Source organism: Gorilla gorilla, chromosome 18 (assembly GCF_029281585.2).
Source record: "Gorilla gorilla gorilla isolate KB3781 chromosome 18, NHGRI_mGorGor1-v2.1_pri, whole genome shotgun sequence".
In the NCBI taxonomy this organism is placed as follows: domain Eukaryota; kingdom Metazoa; phylum Chordata; class Mammalia; order Primates; family Hominidae; genus Gorilla; species Gorilla gorilla.
The window spans coordinates 28010067-28024592 of NC_073242.2; the positions used below are offsets into that span (position 1 = coordinate 28010067).

At 55.0% G+C, this 14526-nt stretch overlaps 1 protein-coding gene across 2 annotated transcripts in view; it reads right to left on the reverse strand.

Annotated features, from left to right (window-relative positions):
* Nucleotides 1-12836, reverse strand: part of GSG1L (GSG1 like) — a 278648-nt gene extending 265812 nt beyond the window's left edge. For both annotated transcript variants that reach the window (XM_055365588.2, XM_031002569.3), the window contains exon 1: nt 12045-12836. In XM_055365588.2, coding sequence (XP_055221563.1) covers nt 12045-12390 — 346 coding nt within the window. In that variant the 5' untranslated portion in view covers nt 12391-12836. The remainder of the gene's footprint in view (nt 1-12044) is intronic.
* Nucleotides 12837-14526: the final 1690 nt, after the last annotated feature.

Consider the following 14526-nt stretch of genomic DNA (forward strand, 5'->3'; position numbering starts at 1 on the left):
CATTCGTCTTGTTTCCTGCTACAGTCCCCTGCACCTAGACAAAGCCTAGCACATAGTAGGTGTTCATGAAAATGAATGAAAGAAGGAATGAGAATTTGTAGACTCTCCTTCTGAGTCATCCCAAGTGTTCATTACCTACCAGTCCCAGGAAATTTGGCTTTTGGTTGGAGTGGGCATTTTTTGAATAACAGCTATTCTGACCAACAGGGCATAAGTCAGAAAACTGAAGGTCAAGGTCTAGCAGAACCTTAAGGGATAGACAAGGATCAGCAACTAGAAAGCAGGGCTCCAGTTTCTGGTGCCAGTTCTGCCGGTGACTAGGGGATGGTTTGGAAAAGGGTCTTTCCCTGCAGAGACTTGCATTTCCTTGTTCATAAAACAGAGAGTTGATTTTCAGACAGTGATTTGCAAAAGCGTGGGTTGCACATCACTGAGGCATTGAGGTAGATCGAGCAACTGGCAGCATGTCAGGTAGGGGGAAGTGTTACGAAAAAACAAAAAACAAGCTGCGTAGTGGAATAAGGTGGGGTGGTGACTGCGACTTTAAATAGGGTGGCCAAGGAAGACCTCATTCACAAGGAACGTTTGAGGGAAGTGATGGTGTGGAAATCTGGAGAAAGAGTTTCAGGCTAAGGGAGCTGCACGTGCAAAGGCCCTGGGGCAGGAGCATGCCTGGAGGTGTGTGTGCAAGAGGACAGTGGGGCTGCAGCATAGACAACGAGGAAGAGCATCATGGGATATGGGGCAGAGAGTAACGGGGCAGGTGATGGCAGGTCTTGTAGCTACCAGGAGGACATCGGCTTTACTGGGAATGACATGGGAGCCATTGGAGGGTCTGAGCAGAGGGACTCCAGCAGTATGCAGTAGGATTGCTCAGCCCGGTGGGGGACAAACAGAAGCAGGATGACCAGTGAGTGGGATGCTGGAGTCATCCAGGCCAGAGACGGTGCAGGCTCAGACCAGGGGGGCGGAGGAGACGGGGAGAAATGGTGGGACTCTGGATGTGTTTGGGAAAAGAGTCAGCAGGATTTGCCAAAGATTAAATGAGCTGTGTGAAGATGAGTGTGTGTTTGTGTCTGTGGGGAGAGAGAGAAAGGAGTCAAAGACGACTCCAAGGTCTTTTGCCTGAGAAATTGGAAAGATGGAGCTGTCTTTTGTTGAGATGGGGCTAAGAGAGGGGCAGAAGTGGAGTGTGGAGGAGTCATCTGTGCCACCAATGTTCAACCTGTCATCAGTGTTCCCTGGTTTCTACTTTCTTTCTTTTATTATTATTAAAAAAATTTTTTTAGAGATTGGATCTCGCTTTGTTGCCCAGGCTGGTCTCAAACTCCTGGCCTCAACAAATCCTCCCACCTCAGCCTCCCAAAGTGCTCGGATTACAGATGTGTGCCACCCTGCCGGCCCCAGGTCTCTGCTCTCTAAGCACATAGTAGGACTGAAATTCTCCAGTCCTTGAAAAGGTGGACATGGCCATGTGATTTGCCTTGACCAATGAGATGCAAGCAGGATGGTACGTGCCACTTCTAGGCAAGGACTCATACCCTTTCCTGCCTCGACAGCCATGGAAAATCAGAGATGGAGCATCCTTTATCCATGTCCCCAATGAGGTCACCATGAAGTAGAGCCCCCCACTGACCTGCTATGGACATGTCACGGGAGTAAGAAGTCAACTAGGGTTGTCTGCAACTTCCCACATCTGCAGATTGCTGCAGATAGCTGCAACGGCATAGCCCAGGCTGCCCTGGCTGAGGAGGGCAGAAAACAGATGATTAGGTAGGGACATGTTAATCTGAGATGCCTGTGAGATCCCCATGTGGAGAGATCCACCAAGCGGAGACAGTGACTCGTGTCCAAGTCTTCTGCCTCTCCGCCCCGCCCAACTGTGTTCTGGAGAGGGTCTTCCTCCTCTATGCCCCTTCCAGGACCACCCAGAAGGTCTCCCTCAAGGTGGGGCTCGGGCCAAGTGGGGCTGCCTGGGACAAGGCTGGCAGAGGGGGGCAGAGAGTGTGGCCAGTGGTGTCCAAGGGGCTAGAGGAGTGGGGCTTTCAGCCTCCCATGCCCTCTTCCAGAAAAGGATCCCCTGTAGAGAAACCAGGGTGGAGAGAGGCCCAGAGAGAAGGGGGTGGCATGCAGACATAGACAAAGGGGAGCAGAAGCCCCACAAATGTGTCCAGAGGGGACAGAGGCAGTCAAGTTGACTTAGGGAGAAGCTGCTTCCCACATGCCACGTTTGCTTAGAGTGTGAATGACTAATAAAAATAGCACTGTTTTCCTAAGATGTTTGTATTCTTCTAGTCACACTTTACATAAGACTTCTTTTTGTTGTTATTATTAGCGTATTATTATTATTATTTGGGCAATATGAAGAGGGGTCAGTGATGAAATGAAGCCCCCATCCTCCAAACACTGCACCCACCCACTGCTGCCAACTGGGAGGACAAAGGGGGACTGGAGGGCAGAGTCAGATGAGGGAGGGTCTGGCCTTCTTCATCCGTCTGGATGGGGCGCAGCCACTCCCCCGGGGCTGAGGCCTCAAGGAGTCACTTCCCCTGTAGGGGCCTCCTGGAAAAGAGCAAGGCGAGGCGGGAAGGGCCACGTGTGCTGCTACCGCCTCCCCTGGGCTATTTCGGGCTCCCCTCGCTCGCCTCTCTCCTCTCCAGCTTCTCGGGCACCCTCCTCCCTGTGCGTGAGTGCACGTGCACATCTGTGTGTCTGTGCATGCATGCGTGCGTGCACACACGTGTGTCTCTTTCTCTGCCCACATATTTCTCCCTTTCTCCATCTCTGTCTGTTTCTGTCTCATTGCTGCTCTCTGCATCTCTGTCCGAGTATGCACCCAATGCGGTGCACGTGCCTCGATCTCCCTCTGCATCTTCTCATCTCTCTCTGTGTCTCTGTGTCTCTGTCTCTCTCCTCGCTCGCTCCCTCTGCATGTGTCTGCCTTTCTCTCTGTTGGTCACTCCTCTGGTCCCCTCGGTCCCCCTCGCAGCCTCCCTCTGCATCCCTCTCAGATTCTGTGTGTGCCACCCGCCCTGTGTCTGTCACCCCCGACTCCTCACAATGTCTGTGTCTCCTGCCCTCCTCCTCCCCTCCTCCCCCGTGGCTATCTCTGATGCACACTCTGGGAGGCCAGGACATGGGACAAGGCTGCCACGGCCACTGTCCTCGCCAAGCTCCAGCCCAAATACCCACCCCAGCTCTGCTTCCAGAAGCACCGACCCTCCTCAACCTCCATCACCTCCCATCCCCAGTCCCCACCATCGGGGAAGAAGGACGGCCCCTGAGAGGGGACCCTGCCCCCTCCAGGCAAGCTTGGGGCCAAGTCCTCTTCCATATCTCACCCGCATCGCCCACACTTTGGGAGGCTGAGGCAGATGGATCACCTGAGGTCAGGAATTGGAGACCAGCCTGGCCAACATGGTGAAACTCCGTCTCTACTAAAAATACAAAAATTAGCCCAGTGTAGTGGCAGGTGCCTGTAATCCCAGCTACTCAGGAGGCTGAGGCAGGAGAATCACTTAAACCCAGGAGACGGAGGTTGCAGTGAGCCAAGATTGCACCACTGCACTCCAGCCTGGGCAACAGATTGAGACTCCATCTCAAAAAATAATAATAATAAAATAAAATAATAAAATATTATTATTACAAATATTTTTACATAGAAAGAAAAACAACTGGGGGCTGGGAACTCAATCCTGTCAAGAGCAAAACTCTGGCCTAGAAGTTGCAAATTGACGGGACAAGGGTCTACCCACCCCTCGAAAGTGTTTTATTTTGGCCTGCAGATCAGATGTCTTTAAAAAAAAATGGATTTGCTGCCAAATGTGAACAATCAACAGATGTCATATAAAAACTGGGAGTTTTGAACAAAAATGGACCACTAGGCACTCCACGAGCCACCCCCTCCTGCAGTGAGAAAGCTTCTGGAACTACACAGCGGTTGCCCAGCCCCCGCAGGCCCCCTACTCCTTCCTCACGTCACTCTCGTAGGTTTCCAGGCTGGCCTCTGTGGGATTTTAGTTGGTGGCTCTGGAGCCGAGGGAAGGTCCAGCCTCCAGGAGCCCAGTGGCCCTGGCTCTGGCCTCTGAGGGGTGGTGATTTCACCTTTGCTGCAGCATTATTCTATTTTTATTTTTATTTATTTTTGAGACAGGGTCTCCCTCTGTTGCCTGGGCTGGAGCACAGTGACACGAAGACAGCTCACTGCAGCCTCAAACTCCTGGGCTCAAGTGATCCTCCCACCTCAGCCTCCTGAGTAGCTGGGACTTACAGGCACACATCACCACACTTATCTAATTTTTAATTTTTTTGTAGAGATGGGGGTCTTGCTATGTTGCCCAGGCTTGTCTTGAATTCCCCAAGGGATCCCAAAGTGCTGGGATTACAGGCGTGAGCCATTGCGCCGAGCTAGCATTGTTCTAATAAACTCCCCCTTTTATTATTTTTTTAAATTTTTTTTTTTTAAGACGGAGTCTTGCTCTGTTCCCCAGGCTGGGATGCAGTGGTGCGACCTCAGCTCACTGCAACCTCTGCCTTCCGGGTTCAAGCAATTCTCCTGCCTCAGCCTCCCAAATAGCTGGGACTACAGCTGCCTGCCACCACCCGACTAATTTTTGTATTTTTAGTAGAGATGGGATTTCGCCATGTTGGCCAGGCTGGTCTTGAACTCCAGACCTCAGGTGATCCGCCCACCTCAGCCTCCCAAAGTGCTGGGATTACAGGCATGAGCCACCATGCCCGGCCCATTCCCCTTTTATTCTTATCTGGGGTCGAGTTTGTTTCCATCACTTGAGACCAAAAGAGCTTAACCTGCACCGTCCTGAAGGCAGCAGAGGCCCGAGGTTGCAGCATCCTCACAAGACAGCTCTGAGTCTGGCACCCCAGAATTTAAACACGGGGGAGTGACCGTGAGCTCCCCACAGGATCCCACTAAACACCTCTCCTTGGAAATAAACCAAGAGAGGGAGCAGGGAAGAAAGAAGAACATCTGACAAGTCCACGGGAATGACAGGCACGGAGTAGAGAGCCCCGGCCCCTCGCTGCCCACAGAAGCCCTGAGAAGTCCCCAGAGCCCCAGTACATTCCACAAGTGTTCCCTGAGTCCCTCCTGAAAACTTAGTCCCTGCTGTAAAGACACACGCACAGGCGTGTTTATTGTGGCACTACTCACAATAGCAAAGACTTGGAACCAACCCAAAGGTCCAACAAGGATAGATTGAATTAAGAAAATGTGGCACATATATGCCATGGAATACTATGCAGCCATAAAAAAATGATGAGTTCATGTCTTTTGTAGGGACATGGATGAAGCTGGAAACCATCATTCTCAGCAAACTATCCCAAGGACAAAAAACCAAACACCACATGTTCTCACTTATAGGTGGGAATTGAACAATGAGAACACATGGACACAGGAAGGGGAACATCACACACCGGGGCCTGTTGTGGGGTGGGGGGAGGGGGGAGGGATAGCATTAGGAGATATGCCTAATGTAAATGACGAGTTAATGGGTGCAGCACACCAACATGGCACATGTATACATATGTAACTAACCTGCACATTGTGCACATGTACCCTAGAACTTAAAGTATAATAAAAAATATATATTAAAAAAAAAAACTCGGTCCCTGTCACACGGTGCTGCCTCCAAGAGCCTGGACGAGCTGCCATGCTGAGTCCTACGGCATTGAAGTGTCAGCTCATCTAGGCTCTAGGGGCAGCACGATGTGACCGGGACAAGGCTTGTCCTCAGGGAGCCTGCGTCCCAACAGGGAGATGGATGATACAGAGAAGCCAGTGTGATACACAGTGGGTATGACCTCGATCAGAGCAGTGGGGGCATCAGGGGTGCAGGGGAGTGCCGGCGGGCGGCAAGATGGCTAATTTCAGTGGGGTGGTCCAGGAAGGCCTCACAAACTGGAGGACATTTGAGCAGAGACTTGCACGGGGTTGTCTTATGGAAGAGTTCCTGGAGGCAAGGAACAGCAAGTACAAAAGCCTCGGCCTGTCAAAGAGCCGGTAAGGAGGCCGGTGTGGCTGGAGAAGAGTGACTGTGGGGGCAGAGAGGAGTGGGGAAGGGCAGGAGGCAGCAGAGAAGACTGCAGACTTCCTGGCAGTCCTTGGAAGGCATTCGACTGTGACTGAGTGAGGAAGGGTCCGGAGTGGGGAACGGGGGTGATCCGCCTCAGATGGAACAGGGAACCTTCCAGCCACTGGGTGGAGAAACGGACCATGAAGTCAAAGCCAGGAGCAGGGGGAGCTGCGGGGCGAGGTGGGATGCACTGGGTTCTGATTGACCGGCTGGCAGGTTGGACCAATGGACTAGGCATCCAAACTGAGGTTTGGAGGCCTGAGCTCCTGGAAGGGAAGGGTGGCAATTCGTGTAAACTGAGGGCAGAACTGGTTGGCGGGGGGGCACCGTGGACTCCCCCAAGGGGCAGCTCCACTCACTCCCATTGGGAGTACAGACTCCATCTGCCAAGTTTTCAAGAAAAGCCATAAATCCAGATGTTTCTATGAAGTGGCTCCATATTCAAATGTTGGCAACTTCTTCAAAGACACTGGGAACACTGCAGGGCCAAACAAAACAGATACACGGTTCAGATGTGATGCACGGGCCACCTGTCTGCAGCCTCGGACTCGAGGGTCAGATGGCAGCAAGTCCCGTTTACCAAGTGCTGGCTGTGGCCAGTGGAGTGCTGGGACCACGTTATCTGGATCAACCCCAACGATGCTATCGTGGGGCAGATAGGATCATCCTCATGCCCCAGCCAAGGAAACTGAGGCCCAGAGAGGGCAGACTCCTACCCAAGGCCACACAGCAGCTGGCAGTAGTATGAGGACTAGAACCTGGACCATCTGGGCCCAAACCCTGTGATGGGTCATGGGACAGGGCTCTGTCACCTCCATCATCCACACAAAACACTCAACAAAACCTCCATTTTACACACAAGGAAAGAAAAGCCCAGAAAGAGAGGGAGTGTGATTTCTCTGAAGCCACTCAGTAAGTTGGCATCAAAGCCTGGAGCCAAACCCGGGGCTCGTGACTCCAGATGCAGTGCTCCGCCCAACGAGCCTGGTTGGAGGAACAAAGGGAGTCTGAGTGAGCTGGACTGGGGAGACTGAGGAGCAGCACAGCACAGCAGGCAAGAGCCAGGCTCTGGAGCCTCCCGCCTGGGTGCACATCCAGCTTTGCCACTTACTAGCTGTGTGACCTTGGGCAACTCACTTCACTTCTCTGTGCCTCTGTTTACTCATCTAGGAAATGAGAGCAACCACGGCACCCACCTCGTAGGGCTATTATGCAGACAAAGGAAGTTATACTTGTCAGGCCAGCCACAGTGGCTCACGCCTGTAATCCCAGCACTTTGGGAGGCCGAGGCAAGCGGATCGCTTGAGGCCAGGAATTTGAGACCATCCTGAGCAACATAGTGAAACCTCGTCTCTACAAAAAATACAAAAATTAGCCGGGTATGGTGGTGTACACCTGCGGTCCCAGCTACTTGGGAGGCTAAGGCGGGAGGATGCCTGAGCCCAGGAGGTGGAAGCTGTAGTAAGCTGTGCTCACAACACTGTACTCCAGCCTGAGCCACAGAACAAGACCAAAAAAAAAAAAAAAAACCCATGTAGAGGAGTTAGAGCAATGCCTTCCATCATGCAAATCTTTGCCCAACAGATGCTCCCAACTTGAAACACATCGAATATGACACTAACATACTCCCAAGTACCAAAAACCTCCCGGTTGGGGACATCACAGGGGTCCTCATACTTGTGACACTGTAGCAGCATAATTTAGGGGACTTGGCAGAAGAGCTGGGGTTCTCTGTTCAAAATAAAGGAAGACAAGACAGGTACAGGGAAGGCTAGCTGGAGACTTGACTCTGAATGACAGGAGGGCAGTCAGAGGTGTTGTGCCCCACATCTAACGATGACTCGGATGCTGGGTGCAGGATGAACTGGGGAGTGGGGGTGATGGCAGAGGCGGAGAGATGGCTGCAGAAGTCCATGGGAGACATGGGTGGCTATGGGTGGCTCAGCCCAGGGTGGCGGCAACACCGAGGTGGTGCTCCCCACTCCCTGCCCTACGTCACCAAATCCTTGCATCTCCGGCGGGTGCTAGCTGCTCTGATCCCCACCTACACAGTAGCCCTGGGAGTTTCCTGCCTGAAACCACGCTGCTAGTAAGAGGCTGAGCCCAGCCTTGAACTTCCACCAGTTCTACAGGGGAGAGAGTTTTTGAGTTTGAAGGAAACATGCTCCTTCCTACCCCAACGTCTCTGGGACTGCGGGAGGGGCCACCGCGGTGTGGGGTGTGTTGGCTCCCCGCCTGGGTCCTGCATGGGTCTTCTGGCTTCACACCCACCCCGTCACCACTCAGCCCTGGGACTGGTCTCTCTCTTCTCTCTCCAGTCTCACCTCCCTCCTGCCAGCCTGGCAAGTCCCCCAAGACCCCTCCACCTCCCCCCAGTCTTCCCAAGCCACCCCTTTCCTGCGGCTCAAAAGCATACAGGATGAAGTCCAACGCATGTGGACGTCACCTGTGCTCCCAGCTGGCACAAGCTCCCACCTGCCCCACCATCGCCCCTAACCCAGACCTTCATTCTCCCCTCCTCCAGGCCTCTCCTCAGCCACCCCCACCACACTGACCAGAACGATGCTTGCTTCTGCTCCCCACCAAACCCCTCCCCAGCATCTCAACCAGAAGAGAAATCCAATTTGTGTGAAGGGCTTGGGGTGACTCTGTGTCGAGGCCACGCTTCCCTTTCTGTTTGTGAAAGGATGCGGGTGCTCTTCTTGGAGCAAGGAGAAAAGGTTTCTTTGTGCAGGGTCTGGTGAAAGTGTGTCTGTTTAGGGCAGGCTGCAGTCTTCTTTGTGAACACTGTAGATTTTTAGTGTGGGAAAAAGGGCTTATTACATTTCCCTGTGGCTGCCCGAGTGGGGAGAGGTTTTTCTGAGCCTAGAAAGGAATGGCCGAACAGGCAAACAGGCGTTGGAGAGGAGGGAACATTTAGCAGCTCCTTCTCACGGAGCGGTGAGGATCTCCTGGTTGGTGTTTGCATTTGGGTGCACGTGAAACACACAGAAGGAAAGAAAGCTTTGCTGTAGTTTGATGGAAGGGAGGGAAGTTTAGCCTTGATGTATGGGGGTGGGGGAGGTGAGATTTTGTTCAGGGGGCTATTGGGATGTTTTTTTCCTCTTCGAGTAAAAAAATAAAATGGTCACAGAACCCAGAGGAAAGGTGTCATGGCAACAAAAGTTTGAGGCCAGGTACTTGCTGTCACCCTTTCAGGACCACGGTGGTGGAGAAGGCAGGATTTTGGCACTGTAGGATCAGCTGCAGAAACCACCCCAGCTGGCTCCGATTCCCAAATTTCTCACCAGCACTGACAAGCTGATAACTATTTTCCAAGCTCTCAGAGAGGAAAATTGTGATTTTGGGGGAGGGATGATCTCCAGCCCACAGTGGCCAAGAGGAAACTGGGGGTTTCTTTTATTTACGCAACAAACTAACCATCCGCATTTCTGAGTTTTGGGAGTGAGGGTCTTAACTGAGTCCCCCAAAATGCCAACTTCCCTGACCCCTCGACTGTACTGTTCTCTTCTGCGATCCCTTCACTCTGATTTCTTTCTGTTCCCGAGAAGATAATTCCAGCTCCCTTGCGAGAATCCCCTGTGAGCCTAAGTTTCTCATCTGAAAAAGCAAGTACCCTAGAAGTGTCTGCCTCAAAGGTGGCGGCCAGGATTCAACAAGATTCAGGAGATGAGAAGTTTCAGCAGGACCTGGTGAACGTTAAAGGCTCAATAAGTGTTAGCCAACATTGTTTTTTAAATAATTTTCAATTAATAATTTTTTTAAAATACTTAAATATCCCAAGTCAAGCCCTGAAAGAACTACAGGGAAATAATTGTAGCAAGTACTGGGACCGTGACCTTCAGGGAGCAGCCAAGAGAGACTCCAAACAATTAAGAGGCTCAGCTGAGCAGCTTGGACCAGGACACTCCACAGAGGTAGAGACAGGACCACTCCGGTGCCAGAGATGCATCATTGTATTTTCAGGTGTGTGCACAGAGGAAGGGAGGCAGAGGTGGTATCTCCCCAGGGCTGGGTCTCCTGAGCCTTGGAAACACCTTCTTGAACTTGGAGAAAGATGTACAGTAGCAAGATGTCTACCTCCAAGGACGAAGATGTTCCTGACAACAAGGTGTTACGAGGCCTCCGTGTGAGAGATTAGGGCTGGGCTGTGCGGAAGGCAGGGAATTTTGGCCAAGATGCCTTTTGAAGTTAATAATTTTAATTGCATCCCACAGTAAACATTTGAGTCTTGAGTGTAAACCAGAAGTGGGTCTGATGGGATGAAACCAATCAGGGGCAGGTCCCTATTCAAACACCATGTATCTCTGACAAACAGCCAGCCTGGCTCAAGTCACAGAAAAGTTTGGTCAGCCACCCCCAGAAGCGAGACAGAGGAGGCAGCACCTCAGGAAACTTCCAGCTCATCATCCCAACCCCATCCAGTATGCACCCAGCAAATGTTTATTGAAGACCTACTATGCGCTAGACATTACTGGGAGGCAGCAGTGAACAAGACCAACCGGGCTGGCCCTCACAGAATGACATCCTATGGGGAGTGGGGACTATAAGCTAGTGACCAAAAACAGGCCCCAGAAAATGTCAGGGAGTGCCAAGTGTGGCAGGGAGATAAACGCAGTGGTGAGATCCAAAGATGGAGACCCTCCCTCCAACGGGGAACTCACAAGGTTGTCCCTCCTCAGTATCCTGACGTGGAAGGCAGGTGGGAGAGTCCCAGTGAAAGGAGCCCCTGAAGAAGGAGGTGGGGCGGGCAAGGGCATTCCAGACAGAGGATGCAGCCTGTGCAAAGGCCTGGAGCTTTTCACTGGGTTCGCTTCACAGCTTCCTCCCTCTGCCCTCTAAACCACTTAGGCCACTGGCTTATTTAGGGCAAACTAAGGGTGGAGGTCTGCTGTAACCCACCCTTGAGCACACACATACGTGTGGTGTCCACACTGAGGAGCCAGGCATGCAGGGAGGAGTTTTAACCTTGGAGAAAGAGGTCAATTCACTCAGGAGGGTGTCCATGCCTGGACACCCGCTCAGAGATACCACGTCTTTCGGGCCAGCTCTACCTGCTGTGTGGCACAACCAGCTGTCGGACAGCTGTCCCCTGGGCCCTGCCACAGCCCGGCTGTCTGCCTCCAAAACACGCACTCCAGCCCAGGCTGCCTATGGAGGGTAGAGGAGGGGGTCCAGGCAAAGGGGACAGCCTGATCTGCCTTCTGAAAAGTCAGTCCCCCACCGAACCTAATAGGAGCCTTGTGCTAAGCTAAGCCCTCCTGGACTCCTCGACCTGGAGTTTGCCCAGCTGTCCCCAGTTCCCTAGCCTGCATCTCCCAGGAGGGGGCCAGGATACAGAGGGCTCCCTGGCGTTTGGCAATAGGGGTGCCTCTGGGTGCGGCTTTCCGGGAGCCCGCGGGACTCCCCCACTCCCCTCTCCGTCTGGGAGGTTCGGCGTGGGTTGGCGATGGGGGTGGAAGGCTCCCGGGTCTGTGGATCTGCGGCAGGAGGGGCGGCTGGTAGCAGGAGTCCCTGCATCACCCCCACCCCCAGGGGCGTTCCGGGGTGGGTGGGGGCATCTAGTGCCCCGCGAAAGGAAGAGGAGGAGGGGGCGAACGTGGAGATGAGTTCAGGAGCGGAAAGCAGCGCGCGCCCCTCCGACTGGCAGCGGGGGTGGGCGCCTTCTCGGGGCGCGGGAGCGTCCCCAAAGCCGCGGGGCGTCCGCAGCGGGTAGGAGCTCTGCCTTGCACCTCTCCACGGCGGGGCGTCCCGCACGTCCCCCCATGCTGGTCCCCGGCCCCGGAACGGCGCGCGCCCCCTGCCCCGGAACGTCGCCCCTAGCCAGGCGGAGCGCTGGGAGCTGGGCCCAGGCGGCGGGAGGAGGGCGAACGGGTCCGGGGCTCGGGCCTCGATGGCCGCGCCGCCCCGGGGGAGCCGGAGCCGAGCTGGCCGCCGCCAGCGCGCACTCACCAAGCCCGCTGAGCTCCTCCTCGCACGAGTACCAGATGCCGGTGTGGAAATTCCTGAAGAGGAAGCGGTCGTCGCCGGTCTCCCAGCTGTAGAGCGCGCCGCCAGGGGGGCCGTTCCCCGAGGCGGTGGCGGCGGCGGCGGCGGCGGGGGCGGCGGTGCCGTTGGCCGTGGCGTTGGCGCCCGAGTTGGGGCAGTTGGCGCGCCCGCCCTGGCCGCAGCCCGGCTTGGGGACCCGCTGCGTGCCCTGGCACCAGTGCGTGGTGAGGAAAGCGGTGGTGGCGAACAGCAGCGCCAGCAGGTTCAGGGCCACGGCCAGGAGCGCTCGGCCGCGGCGGCTAGTCTTCATGCCGCCCGCGCCGCCGGGACGGGACTGCACCGCCGGGGAGCTCTGCGCGCGAAGTTGGCAGCTGGCGCCCCGCGTCAGCGGCCGCTGCCCGCCGCGCCCCGGGGCTCGGGTGCCCGCGATCGGCGGCGGCGGACGCGACGCGGGCCCATGCCCCCCCCCAACCCCGGGGTGGGGGCGCGGCGCGGGGGGCGTGCGGGGCGGGCTGGCGGGGCGGGCGGCGGTGGAGGAGAGGCTCCGGCGCGCCCGGAGCCCGGAGCGCGAGTGCACCTCGGCTAGGAGCCGCTGGCGCCTGGCAGCGGCCACGGCGCAGGGACGCGCGCCCCTCCGTGGGGAGACACCTGCAGGCGGCCGGCGACACTGTTCCGGCGCCCGCCCGCACGGGGAGAGGGGGCCGCCACGCCGGGCGCGGGCGGGGGCCTGGGAGTGGAGGGACGCCCCCGAAAGAAATCCGAGCCAGGGTGAGGGTCTGAGACGCAAGGAGAATCCCAGGCAAGGCGCTCCTGAGAAAAGATCCCCACGGTGGACGTGGGGCAACAAAACCCGCCGGGAGCGGGCATCTCATGAGACCCAGAGAGGCCCTGCCCCAGGAGACAAGGGCAGAGCCTGCTGGGGCTCCCCAAGAGGGACACGGACCAGCAGGACCCTGCCCCAGAAGGGGATCCCCAAAAGGAGCCCCGCACCAGACCCTGAGAAAGGAGTTTTTCCAAAGGTTCTAAACAGCAGAGCCTGCAGGGCTTCCCACAGCCAGGGAGCTGCAAGACCCCCTGGATAAGACAACCCATGCTGGACTTGGAGTGGCAGAATCTGTCAGGAGGCGCCCCTCCTGGAGTGTTGGGTTATAGGGTTTGAAACGTTTTTCTGTCTCCTGGGTGTCACCTCCAGCATCTGGGAAGAGCTCCCCTCCAAGGATGAAACTGTCATCTGGGCTCCCAACCATGGCATGCAACTGCAGGAAGAGTGGCAACAGGGTACCCCAGACAGCCCACTGCACCCACCTGAGATCCCAAACAGCAGAACCCTAGGAGGGCCCATGCCGGCCACAAAGTTATTGCAGCTACCAGGCAGTGGTGCCCTACAGGGGCTGCCAACCCTGCTCACATGCACACCATGTGAATGTGGGTAGAATCTTCAAGATTCGGGTGGGGGCAGGGTGGTCAAACATACTGACTTTGGGATCAAGCATATCTAGGACTTGACCAGCTGTGTGGCTTTGAACAGGTCACTTACCCTCTCTGAGCCTCAATTTCCATAACTATAAAAAAGGGAGGACCCCCCCCCCCAAGGTATATCACAGTGGGCTGCTGTAATGAGATCATGGCTGCAAAAAGCATTTGGCACACAGTAGATTCAACATACGTTAATAATTCACTGTTACTGACATCTGAACCAAGATCAGTTGACCAAACTCAGACAAACCTCTTCGGGCTCTCCTGTGCAACGTGGAAACTGTGTGCAACCCCGTCTCCACCTCTGCTCTAAGATGACCACGCTCCCTGAACTCCCTTCGTGCTGCACAGCACTTACTGCCCAGATGCTCAGGGCGTGCAACAATTAATTGCATGTTGATTGTAAGAGCTCATTTGAATTCTGCCCAAGCTGAGAACTGCTCCGACAACCCCCGGCTTGCCGAGTGGCGGGCCTTGCAGAATTCAAGGTTAACCGATTATGAATTGCCTTACTCCTGTGGGTGAGCCGGCGCCCACTGTCAGCTGCTGCTAATCTGCCGGGGGTAGGTGAGAGGAAAGCGTTGTGGGCAACGTCCCTGGTAAGAGCAGGCACGAAGGATGGCCAAGGGTCTCCAAACTTGCTTTTAGAGCCCTTTTCTGGCACTGTGCAAGAGATTCTCAACTATTTTGAAAGAGAGGACCTCCATGTGATAATGGTGGCATTGAGAGTATTGGTTGACAGAGAAAATACATCATCGCCAAACAGCTGTAAAGAATCCAGTAGCATCATTTTTTTTTTTTTTTGAGATGGAGTCTCACTCTGTCGCCCAGGCTGGAGTGCAGTGGTGCAATCTCAGCTCACTGCAACCTCCGCCTTCTGGGTTCAAGTGATTCTCATACTTCAGCCTCCCGAGTAGCTGGTATTACGGGCGCTCACCACCACGCCCGGCTATTTTTCATATTTTTAGCA